Source organism: Pristis pectinata, chromosome 10 (genome assembly GCF_009764475.1).
Source record: "Pristis pectinata isolate sPriPec2 chromosome 10, sPriPec2.1.pri, whole genome shotgun sequence".
Classification (NCBI taxonomy): Eukaryota; Metazoa; Chordata; class Chondrichthyes; order Rhinopristiformes; family Pristidae; genus Pristis; species Pristis pectinata.
In genome coordinates, this window is record NC_067414.1 from 9,068,938 (window position 1) to 9,085,262 (window position 16,325).

Here is a 16,325-nt window from a genome sequence, read left to right on the forward strand (position 1 = left end):
TGGGTGAAACGTTCAAGGTCCCATTGATGAGCTGCGCTTGGAAGCTGAGCGCAAAATTCCGTTCTGTGATTGGCTGAACAAATCACTAGCCCCACCCCCAACGCCGTGCGCTGCGCCCCGCCCCTCGGCGACGGCCCCGCCCCCGATGAGGCCCCGCCCCCGCCGGTCTCTGCCTCCCGAAGTCGCCCGACTGCAGCCGAGGTTGGGGCACGTGACCAGCAGCCTCGCCTCGGCTCCGCCAGCTGTTTTGCGACGGGAACTTTCACGACTTTGCCGGAGAACGGGCTTTCAGTTTACGATAGCTGCTCCAGACTCAAGATCCTGAAGCCGGCATGGGGAAACCCCGCAGGAAAGGTCGGTGTGGCCGGGGGGAGGGTTCCGGGTCCGGGTCCCGGGTCCCGGTCCCGGGGGGCCGGGGTCTGGGGTCTGGGGGAAGGAGGTCTGGGGGTACAGAGCTGGATACGGGGTAGGGATCTGGGGGTACAGCACTGGGTGGGGGTACAGAGCTGGGTGGGGGTACAGCACTGGGTGGGGGTACAGCGCTGGGTGGGGGTACAGCACTGGGTGGGGGTACAGCGCTGGGTGGGGGTACAGCACTGGGTGGGGGTACAGAGCTGGGTGGGGGTACAGCGCTGGGTGGGGGTACAGAGCTGGGTGGGGGTACAGCGCTGGGTGGGGGTACAGAGCTGGGTGGGGGTACAGCGCTGGGTGGGGGTACAGCGCTGGGTGGGGGTACAGAGCTGGGTGGGGGTACAGAACTGGATACGGGGTAGGGATCTGGAGGTACTGAGCTGGGTGTGAGCAGGGTCTGGGGTAACAGATCTGGGGATACAGAGCTGGGTCGGGGCAGGGTCCAGGGTAGGGGATGTGGGAGTACAGAGCCGGGTAAGGGTACAGAGCTGGGTAGCGGCAGAGGCAAGGGGCTGGGGGTTGTGTGCTAGGCTGGGGCAAGGGCAGGGGACCCGGGGTTCAGAGGAGGGCAGGGGTCCGGACAGGGATGGGGACCCGGGGTTCAGAGGAGGGCAGGGGTCCGGACAGGGATGGGGACCCGGGGTTCAGAGGAGGGCAGGGGTCCGGACAGGGACGGGGACCCGGGGTTCAGAGGAGGGCAGGGGTCCGGACAGGGACAGGGACCCGGGGTTCAGAGTGCAGTGCTGGTCTTGGGGAGGGGAGGTCTGGAGTTAGGTAGGGAGTGGGGTCCTCACACTCTGCTGCCGTCCCTCGGTTTGGTGTGAAGTGTTCTCCGTTTTGCTCTCTAGATCTCCAGGCTGATTGAACTCGTGGATTTTGCCAGCTCAAGCTGAATTTTTGTTGGAAATGTCATCTTCTGATTTCCCCCAGCCCAGGGTGACCACAGTAGGATTTAGTTAACCTAGAACCATAGAACAATACGGCACAATACAGGCCCTTCGGCCCACCATGTTGTGCCGCCCTTTAAACCACTCCTAAGACTATCTAACCCCTTCCTCCCACATATCCCTCTAACTTAAATTCCTCCATATGCTTATCTAACAATCTCTTCAACTTGTCCAATGTATCAGCCTCCACCACCACCCCAGGCAGTGCATTCCATGCACCAACCACTCTCTGGGTGAAAAAAATCTTCCTCTGACATCTCCCTTGAACTTCCCACCCAATACCTTAAAGCAGGGAAGCTAGCATCACTGCTGGTAACAATTATACCAGATGTCTGTAGAAGTCTAGGATCAGGGCACAGCCTCAGAATAAAGGGATGTCCCTTTAAAACTGAGATGAGGAGGATCTTCTTCAGCCAGAGGGTGGTGAATCTGTGGAACTTGTTGCCACAAAGTGTTGTGGAGGCCAAGTCATTGTGTGTATTTAAGGCAGAGACCGGAGTACAGGAAGGAGCTTAGTGGAATGGTGTCATGACAACAACCTTTCCCTCAATGTCAACAAAACTGAAGAGCTGGTCATTGACTTCAGGAAAGGGGGCGGTGTACATACACCTGTCTACATCAATGGTGCTGAGGTCGAGAGGGTTGAGAGCTTCAAGTTCCTGGGAGTGAACATCACCAACAACCTGTCCTGGACAAACCACGTGGATGCCATGGCCAAGAAAGCTCACCAGCCCCTCTACTTCCTCAGGAGGCTAAAGAAATTTGGTTTGTCCCCTTTGACTCTCACCAACTTTTACCGATGCACCATAGAAAGCATCCTATCAGGATGTATCACGGCTTGGTATGGCAACTGCTCGGCCCAAGACCACAAGAAGCTGCAGAGAGTTATGGACACAGCCCAGCGCATTACGGACACCAGTCACCCCTCCTTGGGCTCTGTCTTTACCTCTCGTTGTCTTGGTGAAGCAGCCAGCATAATCAAAGACCCCAGCCACCCGGGACATTCTCTCTTCTCTCCTCTTCCATCGGGTAGAAGATACAGGAGCCTGAGGGCACGTACCACCAGACTTAAGGACAGCTTCTACCCCACAGTGATGAGACTATTGAATGGTTCCCTTATACAATGAGGTGGACTATGACCTCACAATCTACCTTGTTGTGATCTTGTGCCTTATTACACTGCACTTTCTCTGTAGCTGTGACACTTTACTCTGTACTGTTACTGTTTTTTTTTAACCTGTACTACCTCAATGCGCTCTGTACTAACTTGATGTAACTGCACTGTGTAATGAATTGACCTGTAAGATCGGTTTGTAAGACAAGTTTTTCACTGTACTTTGGTACAAGTGACAATAATAAACCAATACCAATAGGTTCCTGATTGGTGAAAGGATTTAGGGTTATGGAGAAAAGGTAGGACAATGGGGTTTTAAAAAAAAAACAGCCATGGTTGAGTGTCAGAGCTGACTCGATGAGCTCAATGGCCTAATTCTGCTCCTATATCGTATGATTTTAAAACAAATCTGGTTCACTGAAGTCCTTCATGTGATTGATTCTTAAATGTCTCCATGGTTTGGGGGCAATTAGGGATGGAGAATAAATGCTAACGATGTCCACATCCCATAAACAAATAAAATCTAGATATCCCAAGGGGACATTGAGATGGATAAGAACAGAATAAATAGAACAGTACGAGGCCATTTAACCTCTTGCAACTATTCCCCTGCTGAATGAGATCATGCAGACACGAATCAGGACTACCGTGGGTACATTTAAGGGGATGCCAGATAAACACAAGAAAGAAATGAACAGAAGGATGTGCTAATGGTGTTGGGACGGGAGGAAGCTTGTGTGGACAATGTGTGGAATGGGCTGATTCTATCCTCAGTAATTTTCTACGGCTTCTTTTTGACAGCACCTTCTCAAACCATACCTTTTGTGTACAAGGAAAGCAGGAATGTGGGAAAATCACATACTACTTCCTTGCCTGGACACCTACCATTGTGGCTTGGAAATATCATGTCATTCCCTCATTGCTGGGTCAGAAAGCTGGAAATTCCTACTGAACAAGAGTATGTTCGTGAGGAATGCAGTAATTTGAGAAGTCGGCCCACCGATGGCTTCTCAGAGGCAGTAAGGGATGGGCAATAGATGCTAGACATGCTGGTAACATCCACATTTTCATGAATGGATAAAAACAGTGTCAAGACTAAATGTGGTCTCCAGGTGAAATGGTGCTAGAAGATGGGAATAATGCAGAACAGAGGAGACCACCTCCTCCAGAAAGCTCCACTATCTTATATTTTTCATGGCTAATCTATATCTCAGCTCCATTTATCTGTGTTTACCCTAGAGAACCAGGGAGTGAAGATGCAAGTCAGGTTGTTGTATGAATTGGGGAACTTGTTGCTGTTGTTCAGCTGTGCTTGCTACCCTTGCCTTTCTGGGTGTGGTTTGCAGGTTTGATACACTGATCGTGGAGGAAATGACTGCTTAAATGGTGGATCTGGTGCCAATCAAGGAAACTCTTTTGTCCTGAATTATGCTGACATTCTTGGGTATTTTTAGAGCTACACATATCTGGGAAGGTGGAGAAAATTCAAGCACACTCCTGACTTGTACCTTGTAGATGGTAGAAAGGCTTTGGAAAGTCAGGAGGTGAGTTGCACACACCAGAATACCAGTCTTCCCCCAATCCCCTGTACCCTTTGCCTCTCCATTAATGGCCAAGCAATGAGTTGCCTGGACCTTTAACTCCAGAATTCCCTTCCACTTAAATGCCTCTCCTCCTCCAAGACTGATTTCTTTGTGTTTTTGGTCTCCCTTCATGAGATCTTTAGCTTCCATCCAGGACAATCTGCTTACAGTAGTGTTAAGAAGTTTCTCTATTGTCAGAGATGCTTTCTAAAGAAATTTAATTAACCTTTTTAAATCTTTTCTAGTGGAGTTCAGCCATGCTGAGCGGATGATGATGACAATTGCCGATGTCCTCAAAGAGCTGATTGAAGCCCATGAGCAAGGGAAGGATGTCAACCTTAACAAGTAAGAATCTGCACTGGACTACTTGTGGTTTTAACATGGTTACCAAGCAGATTTAACATTTGGCATGGAGCTCTCTATCAGAGCCATCTATTTCGTACCAAGAGGTTAGATCTGGGAAGAAGCTGCCCTAAAGTATGCGTGCAGTGCACTTGGTCACTTTGTTTTGCTGAAGATAAGAGCAATGAAAGGCCCAGATTGATGCCACCTTCCCATGCCCATTCTACTGTCTTCCACCCTTATAAATTTCTTCACAGCCACCTCTTCCCCAAGCAGCCTTCTATCCATTACTGAGTTGGACTTGCACCAAGTAGGACTTCTACTTCCCCCAAGTGAGCCAGTAAACAGCAGACCAGGAGCGTACAGTGATGACAACAATGCCATGCAGAATTCAGTGCAGCTTGCTCTTTTATTATCAGCAGTGGGTGACGTTTCAATCTGTTGAGTGAGATCAGAATCAGGTTTATTATCACTGACATATGTTGTGAAATGTGTTGTTTTGCAGCAGCAGTACAGTGCAAGACATAAAAATTACTACAAGTTACAAAAATAAATAAATAGTGCAAAAGAGGAATTATGAGGTACTGTTCTTGGACCGTTCAGAAATCTGATGGTGGTGGGGAAGAAGCTATTCCTGAAATGTTGAATGTAGGACTTCAGGCTTCTGTCCCTCCTCCCCAATAGTAATAATGTAAAGAGGGCATGTCCCAGATGGTGAGGGTCCTTAATGATGGATGCTGCCTTCTTGAGGCACCACCTCTTGAAGATGTCCTCGATGGTGGAGAGGGTTGTGCCTGTGTTGGAGCTGGCTGAGTCTACAACCCTCTGCAGTCTCTTGCGATCCTGCACATTGGAGCCTCTGTACCAGGCGGTGATGCAACCAGTCAGAATGCTCTCCACCCTGCATCTGTAGAAATTTGCAAGAGTCTTTGGTGAAATTCAGTTAGATCAGGGCTGAATTATATCATGGCTTCATTTGCCTGCTTTGGTTTTCTACCTGAGTAACAAGATTGAAATTGATAGATTTTTGAATTTTTTAATTAACACTCACCTCAGTAGGTTTTTGGGGACAGTATTTCAGACAACTCTGTGTGACAAAGTGCTTCCTAATATCACATCAGATGGTGCGAGTCTAGTTTTAACATCATATTAGCTCAAGCTAACTTTTCTCACCTACCCCTTTGAATTTCTTTGTCAGTTTAATTCAAAATCACAATTAAAATTACTTGCAGATTCAAATTTCTCTAGCACTAAACATTCACCATCCTCTGTTATACGTTTTGCTGAACTGATTGGATAATTTACATAAAATTAAATAGCTTTGATCTGTAATCTTTGCTGTCAGGCCTATTAATATCATCAGGGAAACATGAAAACAATTGCAATCTGATTGGCCGCTTAGAGTCTGGGCATGCTGTCAGAAGATCACTGTATCTGGGTGCTCATGTACAATACTAAACTTCCTCAGAAGGGCTAAGGAAATTCAGCGTGTCCCATTGACTCTCACCAATTTTTATAGATGCACCATAGAAAGCATCCTATTGGGATGCACCATGGATTGTTATAGGAACTGCTCTGCCCAAGACCGCAAGAAACTGCAGAGAGTTGTGGACACAGCTCAATCCATCACGAAAACCAGCTCCCCTCCTTGGACTCACTTCCTGCTGCCTTGTGGAAAGCAGCCAACATCATCAAAGACCCCTCTCCCCCCGGTCATTCTCTTAGACAGGAAGAGGGCAGAAGATAAGATTTCTTTATTAGTCACATGTACATTGAAACACACAGTGAAATGCATCTTTTGCGTAGAGTGTCCTGGGGGCAGCCCGCAAGTGTTGCCACACTTCTGGCGCCAACATAGCATGCCCACAACTTCCTAACCAGTATGTCTTTGGAATGTGGGAGGAAACCAGAGCACCCGGAGGAAACCCACACAGACACGGGTAGACCGTGCAAACTCCTTACAGACAGCAGCCGGAATTGAACCCAGGTGTAATAGCGTTACGCTAACCGCTACACTACCGTGCACGGTGGCTGAACAAAAGATGCGGTGCTTTTCCTCACTTACACCGGGCATTGTCAGAACAGTGTAGGAGGTCAGGCTGGGAGTGGAATGGAGACTTGAGGTGACAGGTGAGTGGAAGTTCACAGTCATACTTGCTTACTGAATGGAGTTGTTCTACAAAGCAGTCATCCTGTCTGCATGTGGCTCCTCCGATGTGACACCAAATGCATTCCCCTGATTGGAGAAAGTGCAAAGGAATAGCCGCTTCACCTGAAAGGATTGTTTGCATCCCTTGATGGAGGAAAGAGCAGAGGCCCTAACTTCCACTTCCTGTCTAAGAGAAAAAAAATAAGTTTTTTAAAAAAAAACTTGTAGATGGAAGAGATATTTAATTGGGTGCAGCTGGACTGCAGCCTTCTGATGAATTCCGAGTTGATGAACTGTTTTCTAATGATATTGGCTCCTTTCGGGGTTTCGTAGAGCAAGTTGGAACACAATTTGTCACTGCAAATTCCAAGTTCCTAACTACAGCTGCTGAGTTCGGATTCCAGTGGAGCTGGGTGCAGTTACTTTCAGTTTCCTGTCTAAAGTTTTTCTGTGCAAGAAGTCTATTAATGTTGTTCCCTTCATTTTTATTTTAAAAAGAGTGAAAACAAAGACTGCTTCAAAGTACGGACTGACCTCACAGCCCAGGCTCGTGGACATTATTGCAGCTGTGCCTCCTCAGTACAAGAAGGTGTTGGTGCCAAAACTGAAAGCAAAACCCATACGGACAGCCAGCGGGGTAAGGATTCAAGTCCGGTGCAACCAAACAAGTACAGAAGCATGCACACAGACACTGCATGGAGAGAAAATCCTGTTGTCTGAGTTCTTAAGTGGTTGAATCAGAGGTTTAATTTGTTTCACTAATGTAGAAATCTTCTAAATTTGTACATCTGTTTGCAGCTGTCCATTATGTTACAGCCTTTGATCACTTGAGTTTCCATTTTATGAACATTTGCTTTCTGGACCCAGTAATCAGGTTGATAACTCTCCCTGCTTCAAAAAAACAAAAGTGCACTGCCTGACTCACTGCACTTGCATTCACACTGGGACTTGGGGAGAAGTTTGCTCCACTATCTGGTTAAATCTATCTATCTGTCTGTTGAGGGGATGGAGAAGTTAGCTACTGAGGAAACTCAAAATGAATGATTGTTGCGTTTATTTCCGTGGCTCCTGGAACAGATGCTTCCTTCTAAAGGGAGTAGTCACCAAAATAGGTTTTCAACCACACCATTAACTCTCTTTCTCTATCAGATGCTGCCTATCCTGTTGAGTTTTGCCTTTATTTCAGATTTTTAGCAGCTCTGATTTTGCTCTAGTTTTTTAGTTCCTTTGATTGCCAGGTGCTTTCCATCTTGGTGTGGGGCTGAGCCTCCAGCATACTGAGGATGATTCAACCTTAGGCTGGGTCATTGGATTTCATCTTGATTCCTGTAAAAATCCAATTTGCTGCTGCTGTTTGTCTCTCATAGGGCTCTCTCTCCTCTCCCCACAGATTGCTGTGGTTGCAGTGATGTGTAAACCACACCGATGTCCTCACATCACCTTCACGGGAAATATTTGTGTGTAAGTACCACCCTCTGAATGTAAAGTTTCTTTGTACCTGCCCCAATTCTTACAATCAACTTATTTGCCAGAGCCTCATTCTTGAAACTAGAAAACTTGGAAACTCCACTGATGATTGGAGTCTTTAGTACTAAATACTAAAGTACAGAACACATTGGGCTGGGAGTTGCTGGGAGATGCCAGTAGTTTTGTGCTAAATTGCTGACATTAAAGAACAAATGGGCTCCTGGGCTGTATGAGTAAGTACAGAGAAGCAGGCCAAGAACTATGCAAAGTTTTTACGAGACACTCCCCAGCCCCAGTTGGTGCATTATGCCCAACAGGTGGCACTTTGTGTGTCCTCTGTAGGAAGGATCTGAAAGGTTTGGAGAGGGTGCAAGAGAGATTTACTTGTATTAATTGAAGATCAGGGATTTTAGTTCCATAGATGGACTGGAGAAAGTAAGTTTCTCCTTGCAGTAGAAAAGATGAAGGTTTTTAAAATCATGATGTGTTTGAATGAGTAAACAAACTGAAGCCATTCCTGATGGCTGAAAGCACCAGAGGGGACAGTTTAAGGTCTCCTGCAAGAGAGCCGAAGTTACACGATATCGTGGTGGATACAGATTAACTGGTGCTTGATATCGTGGTGGATACGGGTTAAATAGCAGATGTTAAAAAAGGAATTGAATAAAACCAGAAAAGAGAACATTTTATAGGGAGATGGGAAGTGAGCAGAGAGTAGGATGTACTGGATGGCTCTTCAAAAGAGCCAATTTTAACATGATGGGCCGAATGGTTGTCATCTCTGGCAGCTAATCTGAAAGTCAGTAAAGCTCTGAAGAACATAAGAAATCAGAGTGAGAGTGAGTCATTTGATTGTTTTGAGGTTGCCACAAACTTCCATCCCATCTTCAAACTTTTGATCGCACTCTTAGATATACCCAGTATCTGAGCATCTACAGCCCTGCGTGGGAGAGAATTCCAAAAATTCACAACTTTCTGCTAAATAGCTGATCCTTTATCCTGAGATTGTGATACCCATCTCAGCCCCCCAGTTCTAGATTCCTCAGCCAGGGAAACACCCTCCCAGTCTCCATTGTGTGAAGCCCTTTAAAAAATGGGCAGGCATGGTAATGTAGCGGTTAGTGTAACACTATTACAGCGCCAGTGATGTGGGTTCAATTCTGCCGCTGTCTGTAAGGAGTTTTCACGTTCTCTCTGTGACTGCGTGGGTTTCCTCCGGGTGCTCTGGTTTCCTCCCACGTTCCAAAGACGTACGGGTTAGGAGCTGTGGGCATGCTATGTTGGCGCTGGAAGTGTGGCAACACTTGCGGGCTGCCCCCAGAACACTCCCAGATTGTGTTGGTTGTTAACATAAAAAGATGCATTTCACTGTGTGTGTGTTTTATTGTGTGTTTCGATGTACATGTGACTAATAAATAAATATTAAAATTTACGTTTCAATGGGGTGACCTTTTATCATTTAAAATCTGGAGAATTAAAGCCAAGTGCCTGTATCTGGCTTCCTTCACTTAAGCCCAGATCTGGAATACCAGAATTGGCACATGGGGGAAGATAATTAATTTACAGAACCGGCAAACTTGATTGAGCAGAAAGTCACAGGAAATAGACAATAAATTGCAGGGAGCAAAAGTGCCATAGCAGTCAATTAACTTCTGGCCATTTTATAGATGGCTCTAAATCTTGTTTTGTGAATTCTAGGTACTGCCCTGGGGGCCCAGACTCTGACTTTGAATATTCAACCCAGTCTTACACAGGATATGAGGTAAGAGCTGCCAATTCACTGATGCTCAGTGATCATTACTTGATTGAGGGCTGCTTTGGCTCAGTCTCTCAGGATTAAACCTTCCATTGGCTGGAAAACCAAAATTGTCTTTTATTCCAGCCAAGAACCTTAAAAATATCTTGATTGAAATACACCAGATCGGCAGTTAGAATTAACTGTTTATTCCAAACTCTCATTGTGGGTCAGAACATCAGCACCACAGGGGCTTATCTTTGTGTCTCAGCTGTTACCAATGCATCATTCCAAGGGCAGGATTTTATGACTCTTGTCCTTGAATCACTATATAAACTGATAGTAACCACTCACTTGTTAATCCTTCAGTAATGACTGTAGCCTTGTATCGATAACTCACTCTGTGAAGTATTACAAGAAGGTTCTTTTCACATGTGTACTAACTGTCCACATTGTTGCCTCCTTAGTCTTGTGCTCTATGCCCCTCAGATTTCCTCATATCTCTTCTTCCTCCAGAGATGTTTACATTGATAAATGTTGCATTAAAGCACTGATGATTCACTGAAAGTTCTGGGAGCACGTGGTCTTTCTGTACATTTTCACAGAGAGGTGGAGATAATTATGGGCAAAAAGTGTGGCCCAGTGTAAACAATAGTATTAAATAACTGTTAAGCTGAAGTAAATGTTGCAGCCTGACCTGATTTAATGCTGTATCTGGGCTCCCACCTATCCATTAATAATAAAAACAGAAAATGCTGCAAAGACTCAACAGGTCAAGCAGCGCCTGTGGAAAGAGAAACCATTAATGTTTCAGGTCTAACTTGTTTAACTACTCGTTCCTCTCGTTCCCAGTTCTGATGGAGGCTCCCAGATCTGAAATGTTAATTGTTTCTCTTTCCGTAATTGACGCCTGACCTGAATGTTTATAGAAATTTCTGTCTTTTATTTCAGATTTCCAGCATCAGCAGTTTCTTGATTCCCATCTAGCCATTATTTTCCTATTGTTTTTGGAACTACACTTACATCTTTCCCATTATTCCCTTTGAACAGCCGACATCAATGCGAGCCATACGTGCAAGATATGACCCCTTCTTACAGACAAGGCATCGTGTGGAGCAGGTATGTGGAGTGAGAGGCCTGTATTCTTATTTGGCATTGGCAAATATCTGCCCATGTATCCTTGACTCAGTTACTGCCTTTCAACTCAAATAATTTTGCTCTTGTGTGGCAGAGCAAGTGATTGAGGAATATCTGAGATGACAGAACCAACAACATTTTAATGTCACACTTCAGTACATGAGGGATTTGGTTCACATAGAACTGTTTCTTTTAGAGGGTTTTATGGCTTTCCTCCAGTTCATGTCACTCTTCCCCCAACCCCAAAACTAGATCTTCCTCTTCCACCCTTCTCAGTTACCCCACTATCCATCGTTGCATTTTCTCCTCAGTCAGCCTCGCTCGCTTCTCTATTCTCTCCGCAATCCCCACCCACGTCGTTTGAGTAGTACAACCTTGGGAGGTCCCATATTTGCTCCTGTTAGGAAGCTGGGAAGCTCAGCCAATGGTACCATTAATAAGATGGTTGGAATGGGATGTGAGATCCGGTTATTTTGTTGATGTGGTGGACACCTGAATCTTGGGAAAGGTTTGCAGGAGTAAGTGATGATTATAGGAGGCATGTTTCATTGAAGTTTTTTAGTCTTAGTGATCGTGCAGGAAGTTGGACTTTTTGGGTTAATTTAACCCATGATGACAATGTACTCTGTTTGCCTTTCCTCTATTTAGCTGAAACAATTGGGGCACAGTGTGGACAAGGTCGAGTTCATTGTCATGGGTGGGACGTTCATGGCACTCCAGGAGGAATACAGGGACTACTTTATCCGGAGCCTGCACGATGCCCTCTCTGGGCACACCTCCAGTAGTGTGGCAGAGGCTGTCAAGTAAGTGTGGCTTGAAGAATGTTGGCAAGTTGGTGAACTAAGAAAGCTTTCCTCTGGAGCATCTAGGTGCTGAGGCCTCCCTGCCTGGATGCTGTCCTTGGTTGCAACACAGAGTCACACCACCCCGAAAGAGGTTCTCTACACCTCCATGTCTCAAACACAGTGACCGTGAATCTAGTTTCCAGCATTAACTGCACAGTTCCAGCAGAGGGCACCCCTCTCACAGATCCTCCAGGACAGATGCAGTAATACATGCTCATAGTCTGAGCAGCAACATCCTTGTGGGGTCTTTGAGACACCGAATGTTTCAAGACATTTCACTGTGAGTCTGGGTGGGACAGTACACTGTCTGAGTCCGAGCTGAACTGAGCGGGACTGTAACTTGTTAATGGCAAGGCCCTTGACAGTGTTGATGTACAGAGGGGTCTTGGGGTCTGAGTCCATAGCTCCCTGAAAATGGCTGTACGGGTTGATAGCGTGGTAACGAAGGCAATATGACATGCTTGCCTTTATTAGTCAAGGCATGGAGTTCAAGATTCAGGAAGTCATGTTGCAGGTTTATAAAACTCTGGAGCATTGCATTCAGTTCTGGTTGCCCTATTATAGGAAGGATGTGGAGGCTTTGGAGAGGGGGCAGAAGAGGTTTACCAGGATGCTGCCTGGATTAGAGGGCATGTGTTATAAGGAGAGGTTGGACAAACTTGGGTTGTTTTCTCTGGAGCAGCGGAGGCTGAGGGGAGACCTGATAGAAGTTTATAAGATTATGAGAGGCAGAGATTGACTGCCGGTATCTTTTTTTCCCAGGATAGAAATGTCTAATACAGAGGGCATGCATTTAAGGTGAGAGGGGGTAAGTTCAAAGGAGATGTGCGGGGCAAGGTTTTTTACACAGAGAGTGGTGGGTGCCTGGATTGCGCTGCCAGGGGTGGTGGTGGAGGCAGATATGATAGAGGTGTTTAAGAGGCTGTTAGACAAGCACATGAATGTGCAGGGAATGGGGGGATGTGGACATTGTGTAGGCAGAAGGGATTAGTTTAGTTAGACTTTTAATTAGTTCGGCACAACATGATGTGCCGAAGGGCCTGTTCCTGTGCTGTACTGTTCTATAAGTTATATGAGGTGACCACCGATGATCAAAGGCTTGCTGCACAGATTATTTCAAACTGCAGATCCTGGACCTTTCCAGCTGTAGATGTGCAGAGCTTCCATTGTGACCATGCCTTACTTTTGCTCTCTCAGCCCTCTTGTCCTGATTGTCCAGGTTCCTTTACCAGTCTCAATCAAGTCATGTCCGTTATAATTGATGTTGACAGTGCTCGGGCAACTTTATGGTGGAAAGATATTAAATTCCTGGTGGAAAGATATTAAATTTTTATATCTTACTTTTTCCTCTTTCTGCAAAGAATATCGTGATTTATCACTGGTTATGGACTTATTCTCCTTTCTCCTGGTCCTTGGCCCATTTATTGCAATGCACTGTCGCTCTCTCCTGCAGTCATGCATTCACTCACATGCCCCATTTGCTTCCCCTTTGCCTGCCCTCCTAAACCACCCTCACTCCCACTCCACCTTGCCGGCACACCCTTAACCCCTGACCCATCCCCAGGTCCCCCATCCCACATTCCTGTCGGACTGGTACTTCCACCCCGGCAGCTGCCTCCTCACCCTCTTACCCCTCCCTCTCCCTACTCCTCCTTCCCTCCACCCGCCCCTCACTCGCTTCATCAGATGTTGCTGCCACTGTAAAGTCTATGCGCAGGGTTGAATCATGAGTAAATTAGTCATTGTTTAGAACACCAGTCATGTTACAAATGTTGTAGATCTGTATCCCAGTTGATGAGGTGTTCCAGCTTTGGATCTGGTGAACGAATAGGTTGACATAGTAAAGCTCTGCACCTCTGTCCTTCCTCTGTCTCATGTTGCAAGGGTTCTGATGCCTATTTCAGACGACTAATAAGTGGAAAGTAAAATGGGGATCCCTGAGCTATTCATATGTCTGCTACTCAACCATTTAACCTAATGAATCACCTAAGATTTACAGTAACGTAGAAAACTGGACGGCAGTCACTCAACAAAAATCACTGTGCATCCTGTATGCTTGTTAAGCAATTCAGACAAGCATTGTGAAATTCAATGAATGTGGTCTTCAAACCAAGGACCACAGCATTAGGTGACACTTACTGAGGCTCCTCTGGAGAAAACCTGTCACAATGTCCCATTTTCTCTAGGATTTCTGCCAGTTTAAGTGTGAGTTAAAATTAAGAGAAGTTCTGTTTTGAACCTGTCACCTACTATTGCATCAATTATGAGTTGGATGGCTGGGCCACCTAAAACTGTAGATGCATCCAAGATGCATCATTTCCATGTGTGAAATCCTTTGGTTTGTGTGAAACCAGGCAGTGCTCTTATAGTTGTCTTCCTTAGTAGTTTAAATACTCATCCCAAAATCAGTTCTGCATTTGACAGGCCAGTCCAAAGCTTCCAAAGGTGATCGCAGTGGAGCAAAGCTAGCTTTCCCTTCCCCATTGTAAGCATTGTTGCTGCCTCATCCTTTTCCCTTGCTGTGGGAATGTGGATAAAATGACTGCCACTCTGTACTGCTCTGAGGTATGATTGAACCAATTGATCAGATGATGGTAGTGATCTTTCATAGAATCATAGAACAGTACAGCACAATACAGGCCCTTCGGCCCACAATGTTGTGCCAACCTTTAAACCTCGCCTAAGACTAACCCCTTCCTCCCACATATCCCTCAATTTTATATTCCTCCATATGCTTATCTAGTAATCTCTTGAATTTGACCAATGTACCTACCTCCACCACAGCCCCAGGCAGCACATTCTTATGGCCCAGCCACTCTCTGGGTAAAAAAAACCTTCCTCTGATATCTCCCTTGAACTTCCCACCCATTACTTTAAAGCCATGCCCTCTTGCATTGAGCATTGGTGCCCTGGAAAAGAGGCGCTGGCTGTCTACTCTATCTATTCCTCTTAATATTTTGTACACCTCTATCATGTCTCCTCTCATCCTCCTTCTCTCCAAAGAGTAAAGCCCCAGCTCCCTTAGTCTCTCCTCATAATCCATACTCTCCAAACCAGGTAGCATCCTGGTAAATCTCCTCTGCACCCTTTCCAACACTTCCACATCCTTCCTATAATGAGGCGACCAGAAATGGACACAGTACTCTAAGTGTGGTCTAACCAAAGTTTTGTAGAGCTGCATCATTACCTCGCGGCTCTTAAACTCGATCCCATGACTTATGAATGCTAACATCCCATAAGCTTTCTTAACTACCCTATCCACCTGTGAGGCAACTTTCAGGGATCTGTGGATATGGACCCCCAGATCCCACTATAATGGTTTGAAGTGAATTGGGCTTGGACAGACAGTCCAGCTACAGCTTGGTGTGAATTCACACAGAGGGAAGCTGCCCATAAATGTGTTACCGTGAGAACTATAGCTGACGTAGGAATAGACTAATGCATAAGTCATGTGAAAGTTGTACTGTAATAGGGTGCTGCTTAGCAAGTTATCAGAACCCGATACCTTCTCCTTGTTGGTGACTTCAGACATTATCTTGGGGAATTGATTGGAAGCTGGTTTCTGACACAGGAAATGATGACATGTACACGACAGAAAAGCTATCAAAGAGAAGGTTACGGTGATCGCCAACCCTTGGGGAGCTTAAAAGGTTGATAATTGGCAAGGATTTGGAAAGTTGAGCTGATTTCATCTGCAAGCTTGAAACTGTTGTTCAAGGCAGTACAGATGAACAATACGAGACACTGAGTATTTTTACACACTTTTTGTGTTCATACTGTCAGTGGATAGTCACCAAGGAAAAGTTCCTTACTGACTTTGGAGATTACTGACTTTGGAGATTACTGACTTTGATGTGGCAACTATGGAGGGAGGGTGAAATTTTCAAGAGATGCCTAGGCATGAACCCCAGGATAATGCTTCCTGCATAGTGATGCTGGCTGTAGGTTGGAAGGTCTGTGTTTCTGACTGGGGAAAAAGCGGTATTACTTGCAAGAGAGGAAAATGGTGTTGAGGGTTGGGAGGGTGCGATTGTTGGGACATTGCGGATTCTTTCTCCAAGTGGAACAGTCCAAATTTCATCCTGCGGATGAAAGGGTTTACGTATGAGAAGTGTTTGATGGCTCTGGGCTTATACTCGTTGGAGTTTAGAAGGATTGGGGGGGGGGGGGGTGGAATCTCATTGAAACCTCCTGAATATTGGAAGGCCTGGATAGAGTGGACGTGGAGAGGACATTTCCAGTAGTGGGAGAGTCTAGGACCAGAGAGCACAGCCTCAGAATAGGAGGACATCCCTTTAGAACAGAGATGAAGAGGACTTTCTTGAGCCAGAGGGTGGTGAACCTGTGGAATTCATTGCCACAGATGGCTGTGGAGGCCAAGTCATTGGGTATATTTAAAGTGGAGGTTGGTAGATTCTTGATTAGTAAGGTTGTCAAGGTAACAGGGACAATGGGGTTGAGAGGGAAAAATAAATCAGCCATGATCGAATGGTGGAGCAGACTTGATGGGCCGAATGGCCTAATTCTTCTCCTATGTCTTATGATCATGGTCTTGGAGGAGGGGGCTGCAGGGAGCTGGCAACCTTTGATTGTTC

At 46.0% G+C, this 16,325-nt stretch overlaps 1 protein-coding gene across 1 annotated transcript in view; it reads left to right on the plus strand.

Annotated features, from left to right (window-relative positions):
• The first annotated feature begins 223 nt into the window (after nucleotides 1-223).
• elp3 (elongator acetyltransferase complex subunit 3) overlaps nucleotides 224-16,325 on the plus strand; it is a 78,139-nt gene continuing 62,037 nt past the window's right edge. The window contains exons 1-7 of the mRNA XM_052024394.1: nucleotides 224-354; nucleotides 4,301-4,400; nucleotides 7,045-7,183; nucleotides 7,937-8,007; nucleotides 9,712-9,775; nucleotides 10,799-10,867; nucleotides 11,534-11,688. Of these exons, the coding sequence (XP_051880354.1) occupies nucleotides 333-354; nucleotides 4,301-4,400; nucleotides 7,045-7,183; nucleotides 7,937-8,007; nucleotides 9,712-9,775; nucleotides 10,799-10,867; nucleotides 11,534-11,688 (620 nt within the window). The 5' untranslated portion in view covers nucleotides 224-332. The remainder of the gene's footprint in view (nucleotides 355-4,300; nucleotides 4,401-7,044; nucleotides 7,184-7,936; nucleotides 8,008-9,711; nucleotides 9,776-10,798; nucleotides 10,868-11,533; nucleotides 11,689-16,325) is intronic.